This window comes from Salarias fasciatus, chromosome 22 (genome assembly GCF_902148845.1).
Source record: "Salarias fasciatus chromosome 22, fSalaFa1.1, whole genome shotgun sequence".
Taxonomy (NCBI): Eukaryota; Metazoa; Chordata; class Actinopteri; order Blenniiformes; family Blenniidae; genus Salarias; species Salarias fasciatus.
In genome coordinates, this window is record NC_043765.1 from 17,858,367 (window position 1) to 17,874,182 (window position 15,816).

The 15,816-nt window shown below is 44.0% G+C and overlaps 1 protein-coding gene across 3 annotated transcripts; it reads right to left on the bottom strand.

Moving 5' to 3' along the window:
- Window positions 1–598: 598 nt before the first annotated feature.
- Window positions 599–14,921, bottom strand: LOC115409158 (neurocalcin-delta B). Of its 3 annotated transcripts, none has more exons than XM_030120167.1 (4): window positions 14,740–14,921; window positions 4,103–4,516; window positions 1,985–2,098; window positions 599–1,855 (listed from the first exon to the last, which is right to left on the bottom strand). In XM_030120167.1, the coding sequence occupies exons 2-4, from the start codon at window positions 4,470–4,472 to the stop codon at window positions 1,761–1,763; spliced, it is 579 nt and encodes a 192-aa protein (XP_029976027.1). In that variant the 5' UTR covers window positions 4,473–4,516; window positions 14,740–14,921; the 3' UTR covers window positions 599–1,760. The 3 variants fall into 3 exon arrangements, with proteins under 3 accessions (XP_029976027.1, XP_029976026.1, XP_029976025.1); XM_030120166.1 differs by having other exon boundaries at window positions 1,985–2,095; window positions 4,100–4,516; XM_030120165.1 differs by having other exon boundaries at window positions 1,985–2,090; window positions 4,095–4,516.
- Window positions 14,922–15,816: the final 895 nt, after the last annotated feature.

Here is a 15,816-nt window from a genome sequence, read left to right on the forward strand (position 1 = left end):
ATCTACAAAATGATACAGTGATAAAGAGTTTTCTTTGTTCGACAGGTAACAACTGTACAGTATAAACGGATACAATACTGTGATTGTTTTTTTTTTGTTTGTTTTTTTACTTCTTTTGTCTATATTTGGCACTTGACCACAAGATGCTACTGAACTGAAATGTGGGACTTGAAGTATATGATTGCCTCCTCGAAATGTGCAGAAAGCGTGCCGGAGGGCGGCGAACTTGTCCTATTGATGAAGTGCGATTGAAGAAAAAAAAAAAAAAAAAAAAAACCTGTGTGTGGTTTTTATTACGGCTCAGCAGGGACAGGCAGCTCTAAGTGAACGCAGCGAGGTCTGCCGGAAGCATCCGTCTCTATCGTCCTCAGAAATATGTCACAGTAACAATCCAGAACGGGCCCTGCGGTCACAGCTGACGGCCGTCTGCGTGATGATGTGAGATTTACCCTCAAAAAGGATTGGAAGAAGAAGAAGAAGAAGAAGAAAAAAATATAAAATAAAAGCCACTAAATTCAGCAGATGATATTCAAAGCTGAGTGCATAGCAATGTGTGGTCCTCTCCTCTTTTTCTTTTCTTTTTTTTTTTTTTTCCTTCTCTAGCATAAATATGAGCGAATATACTGTACAACTTTCTTTCATGTCGTATTCGTCGCGTTAAAGAAAATAAAATGTTTATTCCAAATAATTTATACGCTGACATTTTCAAAAGCGAGTCTCTCCCGTTGTGGCAAATCGCGAAACAACGTGATCACAGAGCAAAAGAATATATAAGTACATACTATATATTCATATAACATCTATTCTTTCTTTTTGTTTCTTTTAATTATACATGTGTTGAACCGTTAAAGTCGAAGAGTCACAGCTGTTTTTATATTCATACGACAAGTTCATGTAGTGTGTGTGCGTGTGTATGTGTGTATGTGTGTATGTGTGTATGTGTGCGTGTGAGCGTGTCTGTGTGTGTGTATGAGCAGAACTTGGCGTAAAAAGTCACTTTCAAGAGAACAGATGGTTGTGATCTGTAGTTAAAATAATCCCCTTCATTCAAAAATCTGAGTCAGTTTCACTTGGATGTAACGTTCCTCCAAAATATGCATGAAACAAAACAAAAAAAAAAAAAAACAAAAAAAAAACTTTCATCCCTTCTAAAAATTCTTCTTCAAAGGTTTTTAAAAACTACAAATCCCAGATCTTCTTGCCTACGGAGCCATACTGTTAAAAGCTGGGAAACGCTTGTAGTCCAAGAGGAGCAGACTCTGCTTCTTCCAGTGTTAAAACGCTGAGTGTGAGTAGAAATACTTGGTACGGATGTGTCCGTCACGCAGAACCAAACCAGCACCGTTTCCCTTTCAATCAGGAAGAACGACCTTCAAAAAAGAAAAAAAAAACCTAAACAAAAAAAAAAAAAAAAAAAGGGAGTGAAAACAAGAGCCTGGATTCGGCTCAGCGTACCTCGACCTCATGAAAGTGCTGGATGATCGTCTGGGACAGAGACAGCGCGGCTTCCCAGGAGTCTCTGATGGGATTTCAGTGTGTTGAGTTCTATCTGTACCGTGTGTGAGACCCCTCGAACAGAGGCGGGCGAACCGTGTGTGTGTGTGTGTGTGTTTGTGTGTGTGTTGGTGTGCCTCTACTGTTTAGGATTTCACGGGTCAAAAAAAAAAAAAAAAACGCCGAGGTGACTCAGGCGGAGGAGAGGAGGTGAAATGTGGTGAATGCATCAAAAGTGCGGAGCGGGAAAAGTCCAGAGTGTGTGTCTACTGCCCGGCGCTGCTGGGGTCGCACTGAAGCAGCCGCACGATGGACGGGTCGTTCTTCGCTCCCTCCACAAACTCCTCCAGGGACAGTTTACCTGGAACACACACGGGAGTGGGATGTGAGCGTTCGGCTGCTGATGACTGACGCCATCCAAACACACACACACACGATAAAGATCCACACAGACACACACACACACACACACACACGGAGGACGGCTCACCATCTCGATTTGTGTCCATCTGCCTGAAGATCTTGTCTGTGCGTTTCTCGGGTGTGGACTCGTCCTCGGGCATCTTCATCACAGAGGAAACCATCTTGTAAATGGCCTGGAGAAGCAGAGCGGGGAGAGTCAGGAACACGCCAAAGATATACGGTGAAATCAAGTTCTTTTTTTTTTTTTTTTTTTAATGTATCTGCCTCTGGTAAACGGAAGTCACTTTAATCCCTCTCCACTCTCTTTAATGTCACATTTAACTCCGTGAGTGTGTGTTTACAGGCAGCTGATATCGCAGTTAAAAAAAAAAAAAAACCTTCGCTGCTCGTTCACCGAGTTGCAGCAAAAAAAAAAAAAAAAAAAGACTGGTGAAAACATACAATTTGACGAGAGCCTGGAAACGCAGTGCAGAGAGCAGGAGGGGGGAAAACATGCCGGTGACGCATCGATCGTCTTATCTCCGTTCAGAGGAAGACAGATAAAGGATGTCTTCATTTTATTTTCAGCGCTGTGGCCTGATCTGACTGAATACACAAACAGGAAGAGTTCAGATCAAAAAGAGCAAGCTCAAGTTGTCAATAGATGATGAAGTAAGGTATTTTTTTAATCTCTTTGTTGACCTGTATGAGAAATCTAAAGGATAAAATACTTCATATACTGTAAATAAAGATTTCGGCTGGCAGTGGCGATCATTGAAAAACAAACGATACGCCACATTTAAAGCATTAAATGTTCATTGAGTTGGTGAGTCGCTCTGGAACGACCTTCTGAAGAAAATCAGCTAAATGCTAAATCCCTGATGAGAATAAATCTTTTTTAAATGAACTACATTCAGTCTTAAGCGTATTTCTGCTGTTTTATAATAGGATTATGTTGTTTGAATGGCATTTTATTCGCTGTAATGTTTCCACAGGGCAGACTGTCGTCCGGGCTGTCAGTTGATTTGTATTCATTTTATTTTGTTGCTCATGGATTTATTTAATGATCCGCATTAATTTAGATACTGGTGCTTTTCAAAGACATTCCTTTGTTTGGTCTCATTCCCATATGTATCTTTTTTGTTCATTGTTTAAAAACACTTTGTGTTACTTTGCATTTGGTGCAAATCCAGCCCTGTCCTGCAAACAGAGCGTCTCATATTAGTTTAAATCCAGCCAATAATGCACACTGCAAACCTGGGTAAGGTACTTTGAAATACTTTTGAAATATTGAAATATTTATTTTATTGCAAAAAAAATTTTTTTTTATCCTTTTTGAGGAACTTTATCGTCCAACCTTGTTCGTTTCACAGTCAAACTCCAGCTCAGGTCTGCGTGTGACACGGAGCGCGGCCGGCAGAGTTTCCTGCAGCAGCTCCGGTTTGTAAAAACACCCCCTCAATCCTCTCTCCGGTGCAGACAGCGCGGCTCACAGCAGGCTGGCAAAGTTTGGAAAGTTATGAAGCAAAATAGGTTTTATAACGAGGTTTGGCAAGTCGCCTGTTTCGGTCTGGATCAGGGGATTACTATTGTGGAGAAAAGGATAAATCAACAAAAGGTAATTGAATTAAATCAAGACTCCGAATGATTGTTTTGAGGATGATTTGAAGAATCGAAGTGTTTTTCTCCGATACCATTTAGGTATGCAAGTCCTGTTCTGGAGCATCAAACACCTCGACGCTCCCAACTTCACTGGCTCTATAAATACACAACACGGACCTGGAGATTGGGATTACGCATTCTTGGGCGCTGCGCTCAATTTAGCACCGCGGCGTGTGATGTAACGACATGTGTACAGGATTTCTGGGTGGCGTGCGCGTCCCTGAAGCGCTCATCCAATAAGTCTGGGGCGGGTGTCGTGCGGCGGCCACGTCTCCTCCAGCTGTCGGCCGCGGCGCTGAGGATCGGCGCGGGACCGATCCCTTCTAGAAATACAGCCCGTCCCTGTTTAGGGACGTCTGACCACCGGAGAGTGAGAGAGAGAGACGCTGCCGGTCGCCGAAACCGCGCCGCGGCTGGGTTTCCTGCTGTCGGCGGCTAAATGACGCAGAACGCAGAGGCAGATGGATATATGATGGAGCAGCTGGCTCAGTGCGGACCGGCTGTAGGGAGCGGGACGCGTGGCGTTCACCACTCACCGTCACGATCTCCAGCATCTCCGCCTTGCTGATGTAGCCGTTGCCGTCCAGGTCGTACATGCTGAACGCCCACTTCAGCTTCTGGTCCAGGCGGCCGCGCGAGGTGACGCTGAGGGCGATGATGAACTCCCTGAAGTCGATGGTCCCGTCCCCGTTGGCGTCGAACGTGCGGAAGACGTGCTCGGCGAACTTGGAGGCGTCGCCGTACGGGAAGAAGTTGGCGTAGATCTTCTTGAACTCCTCCATGGAGAGGGCGCCACTGGGGCAGTCCCGCAGGAAGCCCTTGTACCACTCGGAGATCTCGTGCTCGGTGAAGTCCGTGTTGTCCACCAGGTCCTGCATGACGTCGGGACGGAGCTTGCTGTTCTGTTTACCCATGGCTGGCGAGGCGGCGGCGGCTGTGAGGGGAGCGGTGCTTCGGGCTGCCGGCGCAGAGAGAGGGGGAAGACGGAAAGAGACGGAAGAAGGTCGTTACAGAAACTCAGAGGACAAGGAGAGCAGTGGAAAGAACCTCAGCACAACACTGACACATCTCATGTGAAATTAGCTGCTGTAGTAAGAGAATAATCCTTCCCATGTTAAATGAGCAACTGTGAGCTCGAAGCATCACATGTGGTCGATAACACAACACTAATGTGGAAGATAAGAAAGTTGTTGCAAGATATTGTCGAAAAACACACACACACACACCCAAAGTGTGGATTGTTTAAATCTTCTGTGCAATGTCAACAGAGTGAAAGCAGAGCAGCCCGGACTGAAAAGCACATGTTTTCTTTCTCTTTCCGTTTCGGTCTGGAGCAGAAAAATTCACTGCGAGCATTAAAAAAAAAACAAAAAAAAAACACTATAAATGGTGAGGAGGACCGAGTTACAGGACCAATGTGTTCACCAGCTAACAGCTTTGTGTGTCTGCAGTTTGCAGCAGGTAGTTCAAAGTTTGGATTTTGGAGCTTTTCCTGAGCCAGACAAAAAAAGGGATGCAGAAGAGACAGAAGTGTGTTCAAGGCTTATTCTTACTAAAGAGGATTTAACAAAAAGCCACCAAGCCCATAAAAACAAGTGAACACACCTACATTAATCACTTCAACCTCTTCCCTTTATTCTTGAACCCAAACACTCTCTTCTTATTTATTTAGTCTCCTTTACTTCAACTGGATGCAACTAACTTGCAATCATTAAAAGCAAACACAGCTACCTGGATATGTTTTGATGTGTTCAGGCCTTGCTATGCACCTGCAGCACGAGACCACCGAATGTTTTCGGCTTCGACGGAGGCTCAACCACACCTGCCTAGAGCGGGAGCGCGTTGCTTCTTTGCAGATGCAACTTCCATTTCCTGCAGGAACTCTTCTGCAACAACGCGTTCTCAGTCTCTCGGAGGGCGCCTCGAAAAAAGCTTCTCTCCCTCCAGCAGGGATGAAGAAAGAGAAAGTTTCAAAGCCGAAACGCAGGCCACAGTTCACGGCACGGACCTGCGGCTAATGTGCTTAGCACCCTCCCGCGTCGGTCTGCTGGCTGCTGCTGAGGAGGGACGCCGTAAAAAGCTTAGCCGAGGATAATGGCAGATAAAATCAGCCGTGTCAGGTCAGGCCACTGAAAATTACACTACAGGTGGCTTGTAGGTGTTCGCCGGAATTTCTGCACTTCAATGAGTCACAATGTAAAAAACACGAAGCGTATAATTTCCTTGTTAGAAAAATGCAACTCGAGACAGGATCAGCTCTAATTTCAGATGTTACAGCAGAGAACGGCGGCACGAGAGGTCCGTGAGGAATTATGGATCACATCACATTGATGCAGCCGCTGAATATCTTGAAGGTGGCGTTCAGTTGACGCTCGTGGGCGGTACGCCTTACCGGTGTCATCATCAGACCAGATATGTTTAGAATTATGCCCGGGCCGTGTTTATTCATTCCCCGCCGCTGCATTACAGGGTCATTGTTCCCACCTAACCGGAGATAAAAGTTTTGAAGTAACTTCACTGGATTCCCCGACTGATCATTTCTGAGAGAGAAGAAGCCGCCGCTGTGCGCCAGCCTCGCTAGAAACCGGCTCTAAGAATAAATTTGGGATTAATTAAAACTGCTGCAGTAATAAACTCAAAAGGAAGCACTCCATTAAAAAAGAAAAAGCCCCTATACAAGCTGAAACATTACAGCTCATTAATTCATTTTGCAGTTTTGGCATTCGGAGTGAACTGTGGGAGCGTGCGCCAGTGTGCACGGCGCGAATTAAAACAGCCCGCGCTTCCATTACTTCTGCTAAATGTTATTTGTAACAACCCCGTCTTCATCGGGCTTCATTTCCCTCTCACACATGTTCCATAAACAGCCGGCGATAATCTTTTAATTAACTCTGAGTAAACAATGAGCTCCAGCAATGTGGCAGCCACCTCCAATAAGCTCCCCGCTGTTACCAATAGTTCACTCCAGCGCCGCGGCAGCGGGGGAAAGCAGCTTAACACCTGTTTACACACTCATTACCCCTGGAACAAAAACACATCAGCAGCCGCACAGCGCGGGGGGAGCGCTGGGGGGGGGGGGGTTGGCTGTGTGTGAGGCACTGATATGCAGACTGGAAGTGTGTGTGTGTGTGTGTTTAAATTAGACGAAGGAACAGCAGTGCGGACCCGGGAGGGAGAACCCGTCCAGACCGAGGGGTGGGAGCGGAGGCCTCAAGGTGTCCCGTCGTAAACCTTTTAAAGAACAGGCTAATCTGACGCCGGGACACCGTGTGCACAATCACAGCTGAAAACATTAAGACCACCGGGCTGACGCACAACTCCCTCCTCATCTGCAAGCAGGTACACCTTTATGGGAGGCGAGCGGCGAGGCAAGAGCGGCCAACGCTTGCCTCGCTCCGCGAGCGGATATGTTGACTTGCTTCAGCCGGCAAACTTGAACAGATCGCACGTCGGTTTCGTTCGTCGATCAGAACATCTGCTTCGGAAGAGGAGCTGCTGCTTCCTGAACAGGCTGATAAAGATCGACTGACTGCAGATCCGAATTCACGACTTACTCTGGCAGACTTTCAGAACTAAGCTTTGCTTCAGAAGGATCAGGTGTTTATTGCTAAAAACCTGCAAATGAAACAAGTTGACCTTGTTTGATTAGCTGATTAATATACTTTGTTTGCAGTCAAACAGATCAGTCTGTTTTCATTTAAGCTATAAAATATGTATCACATAATTCATATAAATCAAACAGTTGTGATGAATAAAATTACAAGATGAAGCATTCCTCCCCTTTTCTGAAAGATTCATAAAAGTTTATTGTCATGTGAACGCACAGAGAAAGTGAACGTTTACATCTTTGATCCAACATTGAGTTATTTTTACGCCTTTCTCCTGCAGTGGCCACTTTCTTCGACTGACGTGGTCGGCCAGACTCAAATCTACATTTTAATTGCCTAATGGATTTCCATGATTATTTAGACGGCGTAACCATGACGACTGACCGAACAAGCGCTCTTGTTTATCGCAGCGACCGGACATTTAAAAAAAAAAAAAAAGAAAAAAAAAGGCATCACTCTGCCTTCGATGTACATTTTAGCAGAGACTGACAGCTTGTTCAATTGTTTGCTTTTAGCGGCTGCTAATCATATGGCGCGGCTCGCTCGCCACGCATTAATATGGAGCAGTAAGCCCACTAAAACCTTTCAACATCCATCACGCTCAACAAGGGCGGAAAGGTTAATTAGGGTTGTTCTTAACAGTTTTTAAAAAAACCAACAACGGAGCCAGAGTTACGGGATTAATCAGATCTTTGACTGTTTCGATGTTTATGTGAAGTAAAAGATTTTATTTTCAGTCATAACAAACATGAGAAAACTGAACTGGTGTTGCTACTTTTCTGCCTTCCACAGATTAATCGTCAATTAAATATGTTTTGATGAGATCTGAAAAAAAAAAAAAATCCCTGAAAACCTTTTAACAGTTTTGTAAATGAACATCAATGAGCTTTTAAATTAACTGCGTGTTCTATGTGCAGCCTTTGAATGCTAATTGGGGGGTTAAAGTTCTCCCTCCCTCCCTCCGTCTCTGTATTTCAATTATTCACATCTAATTCAATTAAGCCGAATTCAGCTGCAGCTTTGTTGTTTGAGTGGGTCAGCCGGTAATTAATTGGGTTTTCTCGTTGCAGTTTTTTTTTTTGCCTCCTCTCATGCAAAACGGCACAAACATCTCCAAGGACGCCTGATGGGTAAACACGAACGATTCCAGCCACGAGTGTCTGCTGAGTGGCGTCACTTCCTTCAGCCGCCTTGGCTGAAGGTCTGCGCTTTGTTGAAAAGCGGGAGCAGTGACGGGACGGGGGGAGCTCAGGCCTCCATTCAGCATCTCCTCGCCCCAAGAGCGCCGGCTATTTCCGTCTCCGCCAGATCACCGTCTACAATTAACTGTTAAGAGTCTTACCTGCAGCTGCTGGCAGATCGGTGATGCGAGGTTGCATAACTCTCTGACAAGTGGACGGATCACGTGCTCGCAGCAGGTTCTACCTCCACCATCGCATAAGGTCAGGACGCCTGAGTGGACGACAGTTTAACCTTCTGGGGGGGAGGGTGGGGAGAGGGCGGGGCCTCAGTTAGAGCCGCTGACCTCGGCCTGTGCAGGTATTAGTAAACCTGCGAGAACAGCCTGTCGCTTCTCGCATCGAATGACACCAAATGTCACGCATGATCGTCGCTGGTCGGAGTTTGAGACTTTCAGCAGGAGATGGGATAAAGCCGCTGGGCTTTCAGACAGATTTAACCCCTAAAAGCACCCAGTTAAGGAAACGCGGTACAGAAGGACCTCAGCGCTTTTAGCAACAGGAGGCTTAAAGCCCAGACGGCAAAGATGCAAGAGACAAATGCTCGTCTTCACCACCGTCCACTGACTGAAGCACTGATAACTGGACTACCAGGCACTTGCTGGTCTCCAGTTGCAAAGCTCCTGCAGCAGCATGCATTATGGGAAGCAGGCATCCATAATAGGAGTAATTAAGTCCTGAAAAAGATGCACAAAAGGCAATGTACTAGCTCATTCTGTTTTCTGCTACTTTCTCATTGCTGCATAATGCAAATTCTCTGCATGGTTTTCAATACGTAAAAACTATTAGTGTGAAGACCATGATGTACGCTCCTTGAACGCATCCTGAACTTCTCATCTCATTCTGAAGGAGTATTGATCACGTGTACTTCCTGACACCGCGGCTGCCACCAAACAACAAAGGCGGCAGCCACGGTATTTCTGTATTTTGCAGCAGCTGAGCTTGTTCTCGCCGTCTGAATCTGAAGCCCTCCATACGGCATTCATCCCAGAACATCTTGTTGCCCACTTACGTAACAAGGACAAGTCTCCATTTATATCCTGCAGGTAAATCTTAACCCAAGAGTCCTACAGATAATCCAAGAAGAGAGCGGGCCGAGGGAGGCTGAGCCAGAGGAGGGCTGTGCGGCTGAGAGAGGCCCGATCACAGACAGTGAATTTATGAATGACGCATTCATAATGAAACATGATGCTTCTGTGACACCGCAGCCGGGGATGAGGGCGGCCCCTCTCCGCCAGACAATCGGGCAATTATTAGACCTGCAGTATCCGCCGTCTGATATGAAAACATCTCGGCTGCGATACGGTTTTCAAACTAACTGCGATCACATGAGACAGGTTCGTGTGGGACGAGAGGGCTTAATGCGATTTTCATTCACAGCAGCAGAACTCATGGAAATCGCACAACTGCTCTTTTTAATTAATTACCACAGTAATTTGCAAGTAGTTTAAGTTTGCTCCATCGCTATAGGAGCAGCTCAGCAACAGATAATCCCTATAGGATTGTTAAAAAAAGAGCCTGTATAGACGGTTCTCTGTTGAAGAGGCTCACATGTTCACTTCAAAAGCATTGTTTTAAATCGCTGGATATGGTTTTCTCTGTCGAACACTTATTGTGCCACTGGTAGCTTCTACGATGTGCGATATCAGCTTCTCACTGACGCTGGAAACTAAAAAATTTACGTTCTGTGTCTGTGTTTAGATTTGCCGTCAATACGTTGCTGTTCACTTCAATGTCATGATTATCTCTAAATGGAAGCAGCCTTTTACCGACAAACGCTATAATAATAATCAGGAATTTGCACAGAAAAGGCCGAGTTATTCCAGGCAAATAAACCACCTTGGTGCATAAATGAAGGAACGTTGTTTCCAAGAACCTTGAGGATGTTTTATATATGTGATGCATTTTCTAAGCGACTAAACATGCAGGTGGCTAATAACTTTAAATTGGAAAAACAAAAACAAACAAAACCACTAAAAATGAAACGTCTCGCTCTGCTCGGATTCCAAAACTGGAGGGAAACTGGACGCGGTTCAAGCAGCTGGCAGGCTCGACGCGTTATTCATTTTTCATCCTTTCTCTTTCTTTTAAGCCCCTTCCCATTTGCACTGTGGGTTTATTTTGTTGCAGATGACTTGGCTGACGTCTGCTACATGAAAATACGCCACCAAAGCAAACAGTGGAGGCTCTAAAGCTTTTTTTTTTTTTTTTATGAGTATTTTAGTCAAAACATTGACATCAGTGCTTTTAGAGAGTCAATAGACAGAAACAACACTCAACTCATAACAACTTGATTAGCTTTAAACTTTTGGTATTAAAGGCTGAGAACACAGAAGGTGGCTGAGCTTTTAAACTCAGCTGAATTCAAACTCTAAATAAAAAAACCTAATTCATGTAGAGGGTAAAGTTAATGACCCCGCCAACCCTCTCGTTTTGCCTTTTTTGTCTCAAATTTTACGAGATCTAAAACTGAAGAGCTGCATCTGCGTTGAGATCAGCTATTAACGTCTTCCTCCCGACCCCGGCGCTCTATCAAACGCCTGATCAGCAGAATGCGTTAAACCACCATCGAACGCCTGGCATAACTCCGGGAGCACGCACGCTCACATTTCAAGTGTCGGGACGCCGCCCCATCAGCGTAGCGTGCCTTAGTGGCTCCTTGAATGTCTCGGTGCAACCCTAGCTGCTGCGTTATTTAGTGTAAGGTCAGAGCCGGACCGCCGTCGAGTCTGATGGAACGGAGGCTTTCAGCGAGGAGTTTTACTCATTTTCTCACACAGAGAAACAGAAATCAGAGGCCGTCACTGAAACTTCAACTGAAGCAGCTTACTAAAGATTTTATTAAATTAAAAAAAATAAATAAATAAATTTTGGAAGTGAAGTGAAAATAAAAAATGATGCTGCGTGAATCTAAATGACTTCAAGTACATTTAAATAAACATCGGGCTGCTTTCACACAAGGTTATTAAGTTGATCAATTTAATGATAACCCTGCTTTTTCAGACTTAATCACCAGTTGAAACTAATCAATTATTACAGGCAGAAAATCCAATCCCTACTTTTTAGATGATACATTTTTCCACAATTAAACTATCAAAATTAGCAATTTGATTTCTCTATATGGCTCATTTTGACATAACTGGATCTGAATTAGTAAGAAACTTGCTTTCATTCTTTAATAGACCTGATCTAAATGAGTGGTTCATTACAGAAGCACACAGACATTTGAATGAGGTGCGTCAGACTATTAAAAGTCTCAAAGAATGGGAATAGCAGTAGAAGTGAAGTGGACTGTTGCATTCTCTATGAGATGATTATGTTGTGAATGGCACTACGTAAATAATCTCAAGTTGATAGAGTATTAAAAATATGAAATAGCTGCAGTGTTTGAGAGTTCCACGTCAAACTGTGGCAGAAGGCCATATTACTCTTAACTTTATTACAAACCCTCCTCAAAACAGAAGCAATGGCTCCCAATGATTGAATTATTCATGATCTTTATTATTACCTCCATGAATTCTAAAGACCTGAGCTCAACGCGACCAATAGTTAACCAGATTTACCACTCACGCACATTTTACATGAAGATGCACTCTGCCTGGCAATGTTTTAAACCTTTCCTGTGTCTTTTCAGTGTGAAACTAACAAACCCATCCATCCTGCATTCGACAAAACCCGAGGCACCAACTTCATCATAATGCAGCACACATGAGCTCCCATTGTGTGCCAGAAAGCTCCGTGCGTCAAGGCGCTGCAGAAAAACCACAATCATGACACTGAAGCCATCATGAGAGAGAGAGAGAGACAGAGAGTGCAAGATTAAAAAAAAAAAAAAAAAGAGTCACTGACAACAACTGCAAGAAGGCTGCTGCAAACGGGGACTGGACAAACACTCACAGCAAATTGTCACTGATTGCATGAGCAGAGTGCTGTTTGCTTTGCACTGAATATCTAAATGTGTTCCTCTAAAACAGCCTGTTGTAAAGACAAAGCCTGCAGAGATGGAAATGTCAATCTGCCTGATGACTAACAACTCCCACCCCTCTCTGCCAGTGATATTTGCTGCACAGTGGGTGAGAAAAGCAGCTTTCAATCCAAAACGTTATTTGGGTGACTGAGCAGAAGCTTTTTCTTTCCCTTTGTTTCGGTCTTGAACCCAGCATCTCGGGCTCGCTCTGGCTCGGTCCTCTTCTCTTTCAGCGAAATGCTCCACTCGTCCTTGCTTTTACTCGATCATTCTTCCCGTCCACTTTGTCTAAAAAGGTCTAATTCAATTCAAAGGAGCGCGGACTGCTGCTGCGATGAGCATAACTACAGGCGATGCTGCCAGTGTGGTCAGTCCGGCCCCCAAACAAACCCGCAAGACGCCCACGCCGACAAAAAAAGAACATCTGTACAAATTTAGCATGCCTTTGTAAAAGTTCAGCATCTTGAACTGTTTGCAGAGATGCTTCTGACACCAAGGGGGCTATTATCTCGGCTCCACCCTTTTGTCAACACCTCCACATGTCTTTCAATTTTCTTGTTATGCTGTATTGGCTACTCGAGCTATTGAGTTACTGAAATCAAATCAAAACTTTGAACAAGACTACATGTCATTTCAGAGGCTGAGACTTATTTTTTGCGTTTCCTCAGTCAGACCGAACCTCTTTTCTCTCGTTTCCTGCGTCAAAATGTTTGATTTGGATCACTGAACTTCAGCTTTTCTTCTCTCTGCAGCGTTTCTTTTTGCTTCGTCGGTGTCAATTCATGCCTTTTCACACCATCGCCTCCTCTAATCAACCCGTAAAAACTTCACCACTACCTCCACAGGAAATTCAGCCATAATCTGTTCCTGTTTACATCGCCACATCAAACCAAAAGAGGCATTCAATTACCGCATGCCACCAGCCCATAAAGGAAAAAAAATAAATGAAGTAAATTTACACACAGCTAAGTGAGGTCTGGTAATTCTACGAGTCACTTTAGGAAGCAGCAATCCTGTCATCGGCCGGTTTAATCCCCGGTGCTGCTTCGCAAGCTTGATTGTCTGGTGGAAATCTGAATCCTACAGGGTTCGGTGTCATCAATTATTTTTATATTAATTATTTAAAGAAGGTAAACCAATAAATTCTCACATGACCGTACCGGAAAACTTTTCTTTCCTTTATCAATTATTAAACATTTGAGTATCAAGATAACAACCCACTTTGTTTTAAAATAAATGACACCATTAACCCTTTTCAATAGCTTTCTTTAGATGAACATAGGAGACAGAAAAGCTTTGTATCGGCTCCAATATCTGACTTTAGGGTGACTTTGGAGAAAAGGCTGCTTCTTTCTGTGGAGTAGAGGGGAAAGGCTCTTGTTGGATGTGGAAGTGGGTGAGCAACATGTCAGCATGTTTGTAACAGTGTACTTGCAGTGTTAGTTTATTGTTTGTGCGTGTTTGCTTGATAGCTGTGTCTTATGATGCTATCTCCTGGAAAACAGATGTCACATTTCAACCTGCAATACTTTCACTGAAAATCTGATGCGGATATTTTTGAAAAACAGACAATAGATCCGAGGCAATTATCAAAGGCTGAAAATAACAGTATAAAGTACATAACTCACTTATCATTACACTGCAATATGTATTTATTGTTTCTAGTGTCACATTTATAGCCACTAGCAGGCTGTTTTATCATTGTATTAAAAGCAATCTCAGCCTATCCACTTACACTTTATAATACACAGGTTATTCACTGGTAATAAAAATTAATCCTAAATAGCAGCAATGAAAATATCGAAGATTAGAATCCAGAAGAAACTTACTGGGATTAGATCAACTACTGCCAACACTTTAATTATCCTCTTTATGACTTGTGTGGGTATCATACACTTTACTAAACACATGCATTTGCAGGGAAACAAACATGAGGACCGACTTGACAAGAGTAAAACCAGCAGCAGTCCACTGAGGCTGCCTCCCTCTCCCGCTGCTTAAATCCACTCACTGACTGATGTGTGTTTGCTGAAATGAGATACCCTGCCTCACTCGGGCCGGTGCATTTGGCAGGACTCCCCTCTTTTTTAACTTCCTGCTCTCTTCAGTGCAGGAGACGAAAAGGACACCTCGGAAGAAGCAGCTTCATCCGATTAGAAATATGAGGAAAGCTTTATCCGCTCCAGGCTGCGCTGCAAAGTTACGCAGCAAAAGTAGGAAATGATACCATTATTATCAGATACAGGTGATTACGACTCCGCTTCCACTTGCAGACTCATCTCACCTGTCCGATGGGAAGATTGTATGCATTTGGTGGAAAGTATGAGGAAGCGAGGAGGGGACGGACGCGGCACGAGCAACTACTCACCTCGCGTTCAGTGGATGCGGAGAGTTGGTTAAAAGTCTCTTTAATAGTCCATTAGCTTTCGGTGTCAGCGGTGCGGCTGTGTTGGTAGTAGCGGGAGGAGGTGGAGCTGTACGGGAGCTGGAGTTTCCAGGTTGCTCGCAGTCCAAACTCCAGCGGGGCTTTTTCCTGAGCCGCCGCTCTCACTCAGCTTAGCCCCGCAGCCGCGAGCTCTGACGTCAGCGCCGCCGCCACACGTGGTGCGGCGGCGGCCAATCAGAGGCTGCGTTGTCCTGGCAACAGGAGCCCGGCACCTGAATGGCGATTAGTCCGACAAACGTCCGCACAAGTTGGTATAAATTTCAGCATTACATGTAAGAAAAAAATGTTTTAAAATATGAATATAATCAGAAGTAGAAGACCCCAAACCTATATCCACAAATGGGCACAAACACAAGGGAAAAGACTCAACATGAAGGAAAGAGACACAAAAATGAGTACTGAGATATACAATGACCATATACATGCAAAAATAATCACAGTGACAAAAGTGTTGACAAGAAGGAACAGCACTGTGTTGAATAGCCAAAAATATCAAGAAGATTTCACAAAATGCCAACTAAAACTTATACAAGTGACCAAAAGTATAAACATGATACTCAACAAGAGTTTTGCTAAACATTCATGAAATAACCCCGGAGACACAAACCTGCCTTCAAGTCATATCAAACGTGCAAACTAAGCAAGTATTAGTGATTAGACACAATTGCTATGAAATAAATTAAACTTAGTTGCAAAATGGTGAAAAACAAGCATAAAATGATTCCAAAAAGACTTAATTAAACTGGAAAACACTCAAAATTACTCAAGATAAGTCAGCAAAACACTCCAGATAAGTCAATGAAAGACATGCCATGGCCACTTGAAGATCACCTGAACTTGCACGTTGGTTACAATAACAACTATCTTTCCTATCTTATCTCATCTTATGAAAATCATCACATCAACAAAGAGCAATGCAACTTGACTTTGTAAAAGTTTTTTTTTTTTTTTTTTTAGAACTTTGAGCAAACAAAACTGCTTAAAACAGCACAGGAGAGC